The sequence below is a fragment of the Pseudorca crassidens genome, chromosome 18 (genome assembly GCF_039906515.1).
Source record: "Pseudorca crassidens isolate mPseCra1 chromosome 18, mPseCra1.hap1, whole genome shotgun sequence".
Classification (NCBI taxonomy): domain Eukaryota; kingdom Metazoa; phylum Chordata; class Mammalia; order Artiodactyla; family Delphinidae; genus Pseudorca; species Pseudorca crassidens.
In genome coordinates this window covers 79,167,627-79,183,643 of record NC_090313.1, presented here as the reverse complement: position 1 = coordinate 79,183,643, position 16,017 = coordinate 79,167,627, and the positions used below count along the sequence as shown (strand labels likewise).

The following is a 16,017-nucleotide window of genomic DNA, read 5'->3' as shown; positions in this document are numbered from 1 at the left end:
CGGAAGCGTGGGCGGGGCCCCGCCCGCGCACGCGCAGTAACCAGCAGAACAGGGACGTGGGCGGGGTAGCTGGCTACGCGCACGCGTACACCGCCCACTCGGGCGCTTCCGGCAGGCGGTTGGGTCCCGCGTCAGTCGCTGGGCCGCCTCGTGCTGGTGGGAGGCGCCGCACTCAGCAGGTGCTTCAGATGGAGGCAATAAAAGGTACTTGAGGTTTTAACTAGATTCCCTTCAGGTCAAACGCACACGAAGGGACCTGCTCTTTTGCACTCGATACGCTTGTACGTTTCACAGACATTAAGGCTCTGTCTGCTCCGTCTCCTCCGTCTAATCGAGAAATTCGGACATTAACCTGAAGCTTTATAGTAAAGATAGCATTAGAAAAAACCTTTAAAACCCTGCGCTCGACTTCCTCCGCGGTGTGCTCTCCCTTCCCAAACCTGACGTGGTTAAGGTGAGACCAGCACCTGCACCTGTCACGCTGGGGTTCGCTGTGAAGAGGGCGAGAGGCGCCTGAACCGAAGACGCACGCGCTGTCTCCGCGCTGAAATAAGACCAGCTACTACTCCGGCAAATAGTCTCATTATGAAGCCACTACAATTTCTATGGAAATGACCCAAACGTAGGATGGTGTTGGTCAGCCCACTGGCTCAGTCTTTCAGAGCCTCCAGGGAGGAGTGCGCTCGCAGGCCGGCTCTAAGGCACCCAACACAGCACCTGCACACGGAAAGGAAGGCTCCCTTCCACCCTGGCAGTTACCAATTATAAGTGATGAATTCACTTTCCATTCTCCAAGGCTATCTATCTGTATTATGTTCCTACCTTCTTTTCCTTCATTTTCCTTACCAATCCTATGATCTTGTTAAGTTAAATTCTGCTAAATAGCTTTACATCCTTTCGGTGTAAGGTAAGGATATAAATGAAAAAACAGGTTTACAGCTTTGGCAGTACCATAATTTCCATTTTAAAAACTGTTTCCGGGCTCACAGCAATCCATACTTTTTTTTTTCTTTGATTGCTTTGATGACAACTCCACTAAGCCAGGTATTTCAAAACCAGCTGTAACTTATTAGCAAAGGAGCAGGAAAGCAAACATACACAAGCTAAAAGAAAGCAACATGAACCGAGAAACAACCACCAACTTTTATGGCAGTATACTTTTTACAGAGGTAGTGTTCCATACATAGGAAACTGCCTTGGCTAAACAGGAAGGCTTACGTTAAAGCAAATTAGTTTTGGTTTGAAACAGATCTATTTTAAGCTTTCAAAGTTTCAGTTGCTTTCATATCATGTGACACGATAGTGTTATCTGCATGTAATGTGTATTACTATGTTGTTTTTATAATTAAAGTGACCATAATTGTCAGGAAGTTCAAATAGTTACACCTCCACCAATAGTGCTGACTGCTCAGACAGCATGTCACAGTGATACATGAAGATCAGAATTTTCCAGATGAAACTTTTGCAATGTAATGTAACGGTTTTTGCAAATCATAAAAAATTTAAAATATTAAGAGGCAATTTTATCATCATTGAAATAAAGGGGAAATTACAGGAATTCCGTGGCGGTCCAGTGGTTAGGACTCCACGCTCTCACTGCTGAGGGTCAGGGTTCAATCCCTGGTGGGGGAACTGAGATCCCACAGGCCACGAGCTAAGTTAAGTAAGTAAATAAATGGGAAATTATTTGTCCAGTAAACTGGACTTGCCAGGCAAGTTCAAATCAACCTTAATTCAGGAATTACTCCTTTTGTGTATTCAGAAGTGATTTTTGTTCGTCATGCTACTCTTCAGAAACGGAGCATAAAAGAAATGGAGATTACTCTGGAAAGACCTCTTTAGAGATGGAGCGAGACTTGGTTTTCCTCTCTAAAAATATCTAGTATAACCTATACTTACAAGAACACAGATTGAGGTTTTTCTTCCTTCTTTTAGTGGTTTGTTACCAAATTACTCAAATTAACCCAAGTATGCTGCAAAGGATAGTCCCTAGAAGTCTAGTCCCATAAGGTGCTTTGTGAAGAGGCCACCACGTAAGGAAAGTCGGATTAAGATCTTCCCCTACAGCCTCCCAACGTGCACTTGTGCAGTAAAGCATTTAACTTCACACAGTAAAGAAACTAGTTTTATTTCTCCAATTACTTGGTAACAGCTAAGTTATAAAGAATTAGTGGCGCATGAAACTTATTTGGGGAATCACTATTAGGCCTTTTTGTTGTGGGAATAATACGAGCATATTCAACAGAAACTGAAACCACTGACTTAAATAGATCAATTCTCTCATTTAGAAAAGAAGATGCAGTAAATAATACAGTTAACTCTATCATAATACCACCGGAGTGAATGACTATCAGGTGTCAGACTTTGTGTTAGGACACATTTATCTAGTGGAGCAAAATGTGTTCTTATCAATGATCTTTAAACAGAATGGAATTTATTGAGCATCTACTATTATATTTTATCCATCACTGTGCTTTCAATTTGTTCTTTGGGAATTAACAACACTTCTGGTCCTATGATAAGATGACAGACTGTGGAAATCCATGTAAACCCTAAGTAGTGTAGCTGTGAACTGAATCTAGGTCTCCCGGCCTCTACCCTGTACTCTGCCAGTTCAAAGAGCTTTACCAAATCAGTCCTCAGAAAGGACCATCCAGGGCAGTGCAGTTATGAGCTGCAAAATTGCAGCCTAAGATTTGGAGCTTACTAAAAGGAATACTTGAAAACTGACCTGGCAAAGTAATCAGTAGTGAACACTATCGAAACTTAAAAACAAAACTGCTAACTACTATGGGAATAAAAATACTTAGCACATCCCTGTTTAAACTCTCTCTGCAGGACTTCCCTGGAGGTCCAGTGGTTAAGATTCTGCGCTTCCAATGCAGGGGGTGCGGGTTCGATCCTTGGTCGGGGAACTAAGATCCCACATGCTGCGTGGCACAGCCCAAATTTTTTTTTAATAAAATATAAATAAATAAAAATAAACTCTCTTTGCTTCCGTTTTTTTTCATTTATCAGTTCTGGGAAGCATCAATGACTTAACCACAGTTCACTCTCTTGCTGGATCAAGTAATTTACACTGCAAGAGCTCAGCAGGATGTTGACTTACGTGCTAGAACCGACAGAGTATGCTACCATTGGGACTGTATGGAGACTCCAAGCAAAAGATTTTCTCCTTAGTATCACCGAATATGCCCTTTGCTTCCATTTAGTTTTAAAAGATCTGCCATTCGAGATTACAAAGAGTGCACGATCCTATGTTTAAGAAACAAACAAAAATGTTTCACAATCTAATTAATGCACCAAAGTCATCATTCATAAACCACTCAATATAAACAGACTGTATTTTTAGAGAGCACCAATATTTTAAAGATGTCTTTTAAGAAACAATACCAGATTTTTATATCTGGGGCCTCTAAAATCATCCACAGCTCCCTCCAATGAAAGGTGATCAGCCTGGGCCTAAGGCTTCCCCCTTGAAAATGAATGAGCTCTACTTAGTTCCTAAACAGCCTAATGGTTCTTTATCCATCCTTGGAGTGGAATCAGATCTCAATATAACCTAAGAAATACCATTACAAATCAATGAACATTCCAAGCAATATAAAGTTTAAAATAAATATATTTTCAAAACGCATTTTCTTCCTTAAAAAAAATAACTTTTCACTGCATATGTTTACAAGATTTAGAATTAGGTAAAAAGGAAAGTCTGTCTGACACACAGAAGAATGGTACTTTTCCACTTTCCCTGAAAGGCCAAAAAGAATGACCCAAACTACATTTACTACAAATATGCCCTGAATCCAATGATTTAACTAGTAACTCTGAAATTGTTTCTAAGGTTGTGAGCTGAGATAAAAATAAATATGCTCAATATTACAGAGTATAAACGAAACTTCGATTTTCTTTCTGAATTCTGGAGATTCTATTAGGGGTGGGTGTTCTCCCAGAAGGTAATGCAAATCCCTATTTTACCTGTGCAGATATGTCCTCATGTTTTTTATTTAAAATTATTCTGATTGTGTAATGTCCCCAGTGTCAGTCACCCTAGGCTGGTAAATGAACTATAGCACCATTCAATAAGTTTCATGCAACAGTCTAGCTAGACACCCATGAACAAATCACACATGGTCAAAACAAAAATGTCATAAAAATATTTAGTGAAAAGACATATTTTAACTCCCATTTATGGATTAAAAAATACAAATAAAATTTTATATTCAGCTTGTAACTGGCTCAGTACATGGCCTTATTTCCTAAAATCGTATTGTAGCATCTTTTGAAAAATTAAATGCAACTTTATACCTTTATTAATAATGTTAATAGAGGTAAATATTTAAACAGTATACTCATCCCTGGGTCTCTTAAAAAAACTGAAAAGTCAGTATAAGTTTAAAATTTTAATATTTATAAATTTAAAAAATTTTACACGTGCTGAATGGTAGCAGTGCTAACATTTTGTGACCATTAAACCAGAAACTCACTGCATGGAGCCTTTTCCTTTGTACAGAGAACCAAATCACAATACCAACCTTTGCAATCTGTCAATAATTGTATGTGGTAAAAGACACCACACCAGGTAGCCCGGGCTCAGGACACACTTGAGGTCACATCCCCGTTAGGTACATAGTGCAGATGCAGTGCTGAATGTCAGGCTAGGAAAATTAGCTGTTAGTACATTCTGACAGCTCCTAAGAGCTGAGAGGCCTAAGAAAACAGACTTAGAAGAAAAGCCAAAAACAAAATCTCTCCACTGCTGGGAAGTCTGGGACCAGGCGAAGAGCAAACCACAGAGGACGAGGGGGACAAAGATAGTCTGCAGTGTGAGCCTCGGGGGGCTAACACACGGGCCTCCCCGCCACCACGTTTCCGCCTTTACAAAGGCTTACGTGTACAGAGCTAGGGGCCAGAAACACATCCCCTCATCCATCCTCTTTAGAACAGAATGGATGCCCATTATTAAGCTTTTATCTTTACCTGAACCAAATACAGTCTTTGGCTAAATATGTCATGGGTTCCCATTATAATCAATCAGGAATACTTCACATTTCTTACATCTAAATTAAATCGTTTAAAGTTCAACGTGAACCATGGCACTCACTGCAAATTAATTTGAGCTCAGCAATATACCTAAAGCTGGACATTTTAAAATTTTAGAAAATCAATTTTTCAAGAATTCTTAGATGCAGTGTTTTCAGAATATAGTTACCAAGTCAGAGAATATCCACCTACATTTTAAAATAATTTAAAACATTATTACATCCTCAAATCAGCTATGTTGTTTTATAGAGGAATTTACAGAAAATTATAATGTTAAGAACTCATATCCAAATCAGTGCCTTATTCTCTGGTTTTGAAAAACCCCTAAGAAGTACTGAGGTTTCGAAACAGTTAATATTTTATTCAGGAGCTAACAATGATAATCATCTATCAGAGACAGCGAACTTACTAAGGTCTAATGACAACACCTCTAATGACAGAGGTGGCAAACAGAAAGAAGTAAAATTGTAACAGACAAAAATAGTATTTTAAGGGTCCAACTGACACGGTAAATTAAGATACTCAAACTTGAAATCCTTGAAACTGACAACTTGTTCCCTTCAATACTTGAGGGGTTCATACGAGTATTAACAGAAATGGGAAATATGGTGATAGGAAAAATACGAAGACTTGACATTTTTTGGTAGAAGAGAAAGTTCAAAGACAGTAAGGGAAGTTAAATAATGCTGACTGGGGTAAGCATCACAGAGGTGTTTGGTTTTGAAATGCAAACTGTGAAAAAACAGTACTAACCATCTCCTCTGAACAGTGATGTAATATAATTAGAAACACGGTTTACAACGAAGTAAGACTAAATTCTTAAAACCAGTTTGAAAAAAATTCCAAAGCTTTTTTACATAAAAGGTCACACTGTTGAAAACTCACTGCAGTGATGGTTACATGCCACTGTCTCCCAACAGATGAAGAGACAGCAAGGACACTGTCAGATACTGTCTCAGGTGGCCTACCCCCCAGGCAGCCACCCATCCAGGACCACAAATGCAAACCAATCCTTCAAACAGAGCTACAAGAATTAGTTACAGGTGCTGCCACACAAATACAAACTGTGAAGGTACAAAGTCTGCAGAGACTGTGCCTTCAGAAATAAAAGGGCCAAGGAAAATAAAAGCAAGCAAAGACTGAACTGAAAACGGAGGTGATAGGATACTGTGTATGAATAAGAGAAAGTTTATAAAACACAGCATTATAAAAAATCAAATACTCAACAGTGTCCCTTTAACATATATAAAAAGGGGCACAAATAATGTTTTTGTTTTTAAAACTCCTTTGACAACAGTTTTAGCAGTAAAAATCAATTTACTAGAATTAAGCCAGTATTCTTGACACCCACTGGGCCAAAAGCATTAAAACAAAACGCCCCAAAACTGAAAAGCCAACAAACATAGCTGAAGACAAAAATGACAAAATAAAAGCCCCAAACTAAACAAATATCCAATCAGGAAAACAAACTGCGAACAACTGAAAAGAGCCTGGCTGTTGCCATTAAGTGGCCTTTCCCACTACCTAAAAACGGTGGTGGCGTTTCCTTCCAGTTTGCCACTAACCAACATTCTGATGATATCTTATGTATTATTTGGTCCAATCTGAAGAAACTCTTGTTTCAATTAAAAGCGGTCTAATGAAAATGCAGGACTGTAATAAAATCTGGGCAAACAGCAAATACATCTGTCTAGATAAAAGATATTAGATACAGATGCCCTTTTTGTTTACCATGGCATTCCTTTCCTACTCATCTTTATTTTCAATAACAACTTGATTACAGTTTTGTCACAGTCAGTGGACCAATCCAGTCGGCTGCGTGTCTTGGTGCCCTTAGGCAAAGGAACAGGGACATATTTAGCTCACAACTGCTGGGCGCTAGGGAGCTGGGAAACATGAAACACCAGAAACAATGCAAACAAAGTGACTACCGCTGCCTCTGACTTCAAGTTCTTTAAGGGAAAGAAGAAGAAATCTAAAAGTAAATGCACTGTCCAAAGTATGTTTAAGAACACAATAATACGTACGCTTCAGAAAGAGTGATACTAGTTTTGCCCTAGATGTCTTTTAAGACTTTTTGCTCCACCTCGGTTATGTTCTCAGAAAGCCGTGGCTCTAGGCTTTGCTTTCATCTGCGTCCAGCGGCGCCTGCCCAGGCTGGGTGGAATTCAGATGCTCCGTCTCCTTAACTGCAACTGCCAAGAGCACGGAGCTGCCCTCACCGCTGTGCAGCCGTGCATGGGGAGGCGCATCCACTCTGTGCAGTCCAGCTGTTACCACCACATTCGGAGGTCAGCCGAGCACACGATGTTAAGGACGGGACGAGAAAGCCCGCCCGTCGGAGGCGCAGTTTCAGAACGCGCCTGTTACTGTGCTGTGTGATTCTGACACTGAAGTGGGCAGTGTCACGTGCCCGGTGTTTATAAGTTAGCTTTCGTTTCCATAATTTAAGCTGGCACACAGAGTTAAGGGGAGCATGGCAGCAGTACAAAAATCCTGATTAGAAAAATCAAACTACAGGATCTAAAGTGAGTTTTTTAATCTCTTAAATTTACACGGCTCCTGTGAAATGAGTATAACACCCACTCTAGAATAATTACTGCCCTAATGTCCCAATGTGTGAGAGTCTATATGAATCAGTAATTCACACCCTTTAAAATAGTTATTGCTTAAGCAAGCCATTCAGAGCAAATTATTAGCCATGGGCTACGTGGCTGGACAGAAACATACTCAGAAAGTTACACTACATCTGAATGAGCCTTTCACTTCACCCATAAAACCACATAAATACACACAATCAAGAGGGCCCCACGTTCACAGCAGCTAACACCCTAACCCGACTCTGAAGCAGCAAGACTGGATTTCTTACTAAACAAATCTGCTTTGTGTAATTCCTTCTTAAAATTAAGGCAATGAAATGGCTACAGTTCCTAAAGTTCTTCTTATGGAACAAAAATATACATGTATTTTCCTCCTCAAGTTCAGGCATCAGAGTAGGTTCACAAAACCTGCAATTACCAGGCTGCTGTGACACAAGACAGACAGGGAGAGCGTGGTAACAGGAAGCCAAACACCTGGCGGTGCCCTTCCCCCTGCCCAGTCCCCTCCCCCTCCTCAAAGGGAGGGCTGGGCAAGCACACCCCTCTAGACGCTTTCCGGCCTTCTGCACTGACTGAAAACTGCAGGGGTGGCAGAGGAGAGGCGCTTATCAAAACCAAGAATCCAAGGTCCAACAAACAAATGCTGACTCTGAGGGTCTGTCTACAGGTGGGCCCAGGAATCTGTCTTTTCAACCAGCTCCTCAGTGACACAGATGAGCAGATATCCAGCTGATATCTGATAGTGAAAACGCTAAACTTTGGGTAGCCACCTAATGCTTTGATAAAGAGGGAAAAGGCACTGAATACGTATTTCATGGTGCCCATATCTCTTTGCACATATGTGGAATTTCATTTTGAGAATCTGAAATCACCATTCAAAAGCTACAAGACCTACGACGGACTGAAGGTAATGCTTCCCTGCACCACACAGTGCCCTGCCAGGCTCCCAAAATCCAAACGGCCAACGAACTGACAAAAAGGACAAGACTCAAGTCAACTGTTAGCAATTCAGTGCACTTTGCAGGAAGGATCTGATTAAGCATAAAGCTCTGTTGTTTATTTTACACAAAGGAGACCACCAACATTTGCCATAAACTCTTCTAAACTCTTCAGGAAGGCCATCTTCTGCTTCCGGTCCAGCACAGGGGGCGTGCTGCTTGCAGTGAGCTTGTTGAAGGCGTCTGCTAATCTCTGGTAAATAACTGGGTCTTGCTGACTTGACAGTAATGTTTCAACCAGTTCAGAATATTCCGCCTGTTGAAGAGATAAGTACACGTAAGAACACGCACCTTCCTCCAATACCACACGAAATACAAAGTAGTGGGCTACGGGGGTCCCAAAGGCAGGGTCTGACAGCTCTTTTGAATATTTAACATTTACTAAAAGTTTACTGTCATCTAGGTACCGTTCCAAGCTTTTCCATTAGTAACTCACTGTTTTATAACAACCGTGTGAGGAAGATATCGTTTATATCCCTGTTTTACACACCAAAGTTCTTCCACACGGTGAGATCACACAACCTACCCAAGAGCACAGGCCTCTGAGCAAGAACCGGCCACGCGGCGCCAGAACCCATACGATCACCTACCTTGTCACGCTGCCTCTTCCTTCTGTGTTTTCAAAGCACTTTTTTTTTTTGCATTTTACGATAGATTCTTAGTACGACAGATTTACGGTAGATTCTCAGGCCCTAAGTCTGCAAGCTGACTCTCAAATTTCCTGGAGGTTTACACAGACGTCTTGCCCACATGGCAGCAGCCACGACACGGCAGATGCGCACACGTGCAGATGGGGGCTGCGTGGGAGGTGGCGAGGGGCGGAAGGGAGCGCTGTGCAGAGGGGCTCCCCGAGGAAGGGGCTCAGCGACACAGAACAGTAGGGCATGGCTGGAGTTTTCCTGGGTTTACTGCCCTGCATGTAAAGCCTTACACAGAGGAGAGGGTGTGGGGTTAAGGGGAACGGAACCGGGGCAGCTCTCAAAGCTAAGCTCTCATGAGAAAAGCAGGCCTGTCACTCTTCCTCATTAGCTTCTTGGGATGTCATGATAGATGCAAATGGGGAAACCAGATGTTAACTCCATTTGGAAAAGAGTAGTAAGGCACGCCCCCACCGCACGAGTCCAGGGGGCCACGCTAGCTGCCCTTCCCAGAGGCAGGCCTGCGCACGGGGATAAGTATAAACTCAAGTCCCCCCCACCCACCGCGCCCCCTGCCTGAGTAATGGCAGTGCCTCCAGGGCCAGCCCAGCCCCAGTCCCTGATCCCTTGTCTACAACGTGCACCCAGGTTTTTAAAAGGACATCAGAGGGGCTTTCCTGGTGGCGCAGTGGTTGAGAGTCCGCCTGCCGATGCAGGGGACACGGGTTCGTGCCCCGGTCCGGGAAGATCCCACGTGCCGCGGAGCGGCTGGGCCCGTGAGCCATGGCCGCTGAGCCTGCGCGTCCGGAGCCTGTGCTCCGCAACGGGAAAGGCCACAACAGTGAGAGGCCCGCGTACCGCAAAAAAAAAAAAAAGACATCAGAACGCAACGGCTTATGTATGCAGAGCAAGGAGGTCCACCCCCAAGAAGGGCACCATCCGCAGAAGGCAGTATCCAGGGCAGAGGCAAGAGATGAGCCCAGAGCCGCCCCACCTGGGGCGCAGGTGCTGCAGGAAGGGGGTCTTTAAGTATCATGCAAGACTCCTCAAAATCCTCCCTTTTTAAAAGAAGGGAAATAAAATCAAACCCTGCGTACCAGTCACAGCAAATGCTACAGCCTCTATACTGAAGGAAAAAAAAAAAAAAAAGCTGCTCTGGCCGATGACTTGGTCATGCTGGGTTGTGTGCCTGTGCGTGGGGAGGAGGGGTGGGGGTACAGACTGGAAACCGAGGCAGCTGAGGACCCGACACAGCTCTTCTCGCACACCTGCCGGGCACCCTCCACAGGGACAGGGCGGGACAGGCGAGCCAGCCTAACCTCCTCTGCTATAGCCCCCGTCACGGGGTGCTGCAGAGGCTTTCCAGGCCCCAACCAACCAGTTTCCAGACTGCGCTACAAATAACACACTGCGGCTTTCCATGCTTTCTGAAGGCAGACTCGTCGGGGTCCCCAGGTCTATCCATCTTGATTCCTCGCAAAGCTGTGAGTTCCTCAAGGACAGAGACTGTGTCTACGTTACTTTGTCCTGAGTCCTGGTTCCCAGCACAGCTGTGTAAGGACAAGCTTTAGGGCAGCGATCGACATAAAGGACGGTTCATAACAGTGGAGAAGGGAAAGTAGTTGCTATTAACAGCTTGTCAGATAAACACAAAATTAAACGTTAGAGCTATTGGGAGCGTGAAGAAATACAGCCTTGGACTTCCCTGGTGGCGCAGTGGTTAAGAATCCGCCTGCCAATGCAGGGGACACGGGTTCGAGTCCTGGTCTGGGAAGATCCCACATGCCGCAGAGCAACTAAGCCCATGCACCACAACTACTGAGCCTGCGATCTAGAGCCTGCGAGCCACAACTACTGAAGCTTGCGCGCCTAGAGCCCGTGCTCTGCAACAAGAGAAGCCACCGCAGTGAGAAGCCCGCGCACCGCAACGAAGAGTAGCCCCCCGCTCGCCGCAACTAGAGGAAGCCCGCGCGCAGCAATGAAGACCCAACACAGCCAAAAATAAATAAAAAAGAAAAGAAATACAGCCTCACTGAATGGTGCGGAAGCACCGAGGCACAGACCCTCTGAGGACTGAGGGACAAACAGCCCATCTGTCTGAAAATCCCCTCACTACACAGAGCGAGGGGCCCGGGGAGGCGCGTCCAGTACCTGATGCAAGCACACCAGCGTGTAGAACGCCTCGCCAGCCGCGGTGGTCATTTCTGTGTTGTGCTTTTGCAAAACCAGCATATCAAACACCAGCTGAAAGTACACAGTAACACCTCTCAATAAAGACACATGATGACCATATAACCCTCCAGCCGCTCCCCATTGCGAAAGGGAAAAAGAAGGACAAAGAGGTTATTCTTCTTTATTAAACAAATCTGAAAAGTAAAGAAAATGGTTTTTAAAAAATCCAAGGATAACATGAAGATGTTATTGCTTGCTGTGGTGTATGAAATAATCAAATTATCAAATTCCATGTTATATTCACCACATAAAATTTCAGGAACACAAAATAACCGTGGAGGATAACGTATCCAAGAAAGCTGATCTCCAAAAACTGCAGTGAACAGAAAGGCATGATCTCCTCGTGGATGAAGGTGCTGCCCCCTGGAGGGAAGACCCCCCCCCCCGCCCTCCCCGGGCAATGACTGCACCCAAACATCTCACCTTGAGGAAGTGCCGTGTTGCCAGGAAAAGTGGCGAGTCTGTCTCCTGTGCTTTTGCACACTGTTCAGCTAACGGGGTCAAAGCTTCCAGGCACAGCTGGCAAACCTCCGAACTCATTCTGATCACGAAGGTCAAAGAACAAACTAGAGATACTTGACTTACAGAAGATAAACAATTAAAGCTATTATCCAATGGATGGCTGTTTCTAGAAGGTGAGTACGTCGGTGAGTCTTTACTGAGCTAGGTGAGGACAGGAGAGTCCCAGTGTTTCCAAGATTATCCGTATGTGTCTGGGGCCCAGCACTGGAGCTTTGTGTGTGTTCTGACTGTGATGCACACAACCAAGTGGCAAAGATCAGAGACGCGGCAACAGGATGTGGCACTACTACCTGGGCTCCATGAGACAGTGACTTTGGGGCCCGGGGCCGAATGCCTCTGGGTCTGTGAAAGGAGGACGAGGGGGCAGGTTAATGAAAGAAACACAGAAGTAGGGCAGCTATAGGCATGACTGCTTTTTAAAGAAATAAGACTGAACCACAAAAGAAAAAATACAAATTTTGAAAACTTTTCTTCTAGCAACCTCTTTTTCCCTAGTGACAAGTGATCACGATGTTCACTCAAAGGATATGACGTCATTCCTAGTTCCAACGAGTACATCAGACTTTTAAAAAGATCTTCAGGAAGCTGTGGTATTTTTTCAGGAAAAATCTCACAGATAAATGTGATTAATTTGTAGTATTGATTACAAAGGGTTGGAAACTGAAAAAGAAATATTAAATATTTAGATGTTTAATGATATCTAACTTGTTTTCATTAATGGAATAAAGTAATAACCATCAAGCTTCTAAGTATAATGATTTGTTTAAAACATATACAGGATACAGAAAACACAAAGACCTAATTAAATGTAAAAGGGAGTTACAAAAACGGGAACACTTTAGTAACTAATATGAAAGTAACACGTAGCAGAAACAGTCATCTTCTGGATAGTTACCAAAGCCATAGCCAATTCCAGGTGTTCTATGTTTACCTTAGAAAAGTGAACAAAGCAGCCAAATCTCAAATTACTAAACGGCCTGTGAATAAAAGCATTTGCATTCAAGCATGTGGAAAAATACAAGAACGTAATACAAACTGTTAAAATCAGGATTAGAACGGAGTATTCAGCCTTGCACACTTCCAACATCTATTTACTGGTTGCACAGTCCTGGAGAACTGAGGTAAAAAGCAGGTAATCTACAGCTAACCTCATTTAAGAAAATACACATCTAAATGTCTAATGGTTTATTTGATGAATAAACACCAAAAAACAAAAGAACCCGAAAAGCAAATCAATACACAGAGCTTCCTAAACTTCCCATCCTGCTGGCTGCTTTCCGCAGAGACACTTCTCCAGGAGGGACAAGCCTACAGTCACAGCCGCGCGCTGGGAACCTAACAGCTCTCACTCTGACCCTCAACTGCACAGGCCCCTCCCAGCCCTGCTTCCTCCCCAGGCCCCTCCCTCTGCCCCTCTATTTTGTCCACCTCACTCTTCCTCTCCAACCTCCCACCTCCTGACAACGCAGAAGACACCCTCCCTCGATGGTACTCAGAGTGGGAGAAAGGGCAGCCTCATCACCACCACACCCTTGACATCAACCAGTGAGAGAAACCAAGGCCCAGTACAGTCAGAACGTATGGAACTTGACCAGCTGTGTGAGCCCTGGTTTCTTACCATTCCATTTCTCCACGGAGCGGCTGGGAAATGCCCTCTGTTGCCCAAACCCTCAGCCTGAGAATGATGTTGGGAAAGCACCAGAGAAATACACTACACATGAAACTTCCTGTATTTGCTGAACGACAAATGACGAGGGAATCAAAACCGCGAACATCGGCACTCGGGTTCTAGAAGAACCAGCCTTTCCCTGACACTGAGGGATCAGTGAGTGCAGGGCTCCAGGGAAGGCATGGGTGTGAAGGACACAGGACAGCCACACAAACACTTTATTTCCACACACACTTAACAGATGAGTAGGTACTGGCCCCCTTAATTAAATCGGACGTGTATTCGTGCCTGAAATATCTTGAACCTTCGAGTTCAAGCATATGCGGTTTTAACTTCACATTCCTTTCTTCACTTACCTTCAAGAGGTCCTGTGACATCAAGGGCAGAATCAGGTTCACTCCATATAACACAACATCGGCTGCCGACACAGATCTGTTTGCTGCTGGCCCAGGCTCCTGACCCCTAAACACTTCATCTATAAAGTGAGAACAACGCAGTCTTACAGCCGTAACATCAATAAACCTACGAAGGTGGGTATGTTCTCCTGCATGAAAGTGAAAGCGAAGTCAAGCCCCCAAGACAAAATAAATCTACAAGAGGATAATACAGCCTTTCGTGTTGTCCTGTTTAGGGTCTGAATACTGGACGCAGATATTGTGTTTACATTATCATTCTACGACGATGAAAGTAAAACTAACGCTTAATCAATGTTTTTTGAAAAGTAAAATTGACCCCACTGACACATTGGTCATACTGTGAGTTAAATAATTTCCACAGTACTATTCACTTTTCTCCTAGGTGTGTGGGATTTTTCTAAGCTGGAAAGGAATGGGGGGAGATATAGGAATTAAATATTGCATAAAAAAAAGAAAGTTTTTTTTAAAAAGCTACTAATATGACAAAGGATTATTACCCTTAATCCATAAAGGAGGCACATAAATTACTCAGAATCTTAAAACCTTAACAGATAAAGGACCAAAATCCACAGACAAACACCTAACAAAACCATAAGCCCAATGGAAAAAACCAAGTTCGATCCAATCATTAAGCAAGCAATACAAAGTTTTTGAAGGTACTACTTCTGATTCATTAGATTACAAGTGACTTCTGAATGATAACATGTAAATGGTGGTGAGGATACAGTGTGATAGTTACCCTCAAAAGCAATATAATAAGAGACTTTTGAGCGCTGTATATAGTAAGGATATAAACATAAATTTAGACAGTGATTCATCCACAGAAGTAATTAGTTTATCACTGTAACAGCAAAGTTGTAAATACTCCAGATGTCCTGTATTACAAAAACAGGGTTAGGTTCCAAAATGTGGATTACCACGCAGCCATCAAAAAGTCATGAAAAATTTTAATGACAAGGAAGAGGCTAATAATACATTAATGAAAAAGGCAGAATATAAAATTATATTTGGAGCATAATCACAAAAAAATTACACAAAATAACCAAAAGGGAAATTAACAAAATGCAATTACTCTGGATTATGTCAAAGCATGGGTGATTTTTCTGTCCCTGTACTTCAAGTGTTTTCTATTATGAGTGTATTTACTTTCAGAACAAGGGGGAAAAAAAGGACAAAATGTGGTAAAAAAGCACTTCTACTTAAAAACCACGTTTTCAGCCTAATTCTGTACTTTTCTCCAAGAGCCTCAGTTCCAGCTGCAAGAATCCCATTTTCCAAAGCCGGGCATGGCGAGCCTGGATCCATCCAGTAGGAAGCCTGGGCCTGCTGGGCCGGGGCCATGGCAGGCCGGCCACCGCCGCTGGGTCTGCTCGAGAGACGACTCCTGGCCTGGGTTGTGGGACTCAGCTCTGCAGCCACGGGCTCTGCCAGGGGCTCAAGAATGTCATGCAGAGGCTCATTTTCAGTTATGCTTTTACATCTCACCTGGTATGTTAATTTTATTTCATAATATTTAAAATATTTTCTCTTATCTCACCTATTATCTGTATTTTATTTTTAATAATTACTTAAAAATATTCTCTCCCTTTTTACCATCTATTTTATCTGTTGCTTGATCATTTCCTATTTTAATTGTCTTCATTTTCTTTTTTCTAGACCTCAACCCTATCCACCTTATCCTATTCTTTTTACCCTTATTTTGTACTTTCAATCCTGAGCATTTTGGCCTCAATTTCTTTTCTAACATTGTATTACGATTTCAATCCTTCTGCTTTTTTCTTTTGAAAACCTGCCCGTCCACACTTACCCATACTGTTTACTCCACAGCTCACTCCCAGGGGAGCCTGAGAGGGCTTCTGTCCCCTCCAGATGCCCTTCATACAAAGCTCTCCCATCCCTCTC

General features: G+C 43.2%; 1 protein-coding gene across 5 annotated transcripts in view; it reads right to left on the bottom strand.

Moving 5' to 3' along the window:
• Positions 1–5,380: 5,380 nt before the first annotated feature.
• XPO4 (exportin 4) overlaps positions 5,381–16,017 on the bottom strand; it is a 102,137-nt gene continuing 91,500 nt past the window's right edge. For 4 of the 5 annotated variants that reach the window (XM_067713794.1, XM_067713798.1, XM_067713795.1 and 1 more), the window contains 5 exons: positions 14,056–14,174; positions 12,560–12,690; positions 11,932–12,049; positions 11,428–11,520; positions 5,381–8,894 (listed from right to left, as the gene is read on the bottom strand). In XM_067713794.1, coding sequence (XP_067569895.1) covers positions 8,697–8,894; positions 11,428–11,520; positions 11,932–12,049; positions 12,560–12,690; positions 14,056–14,174 — 659 coding nt within the window. In that variant the 3' untranslated portion in view covers positions 5,381–8,696. The other variant, XM_067713796.1, reaches the window with a different exon arrangement.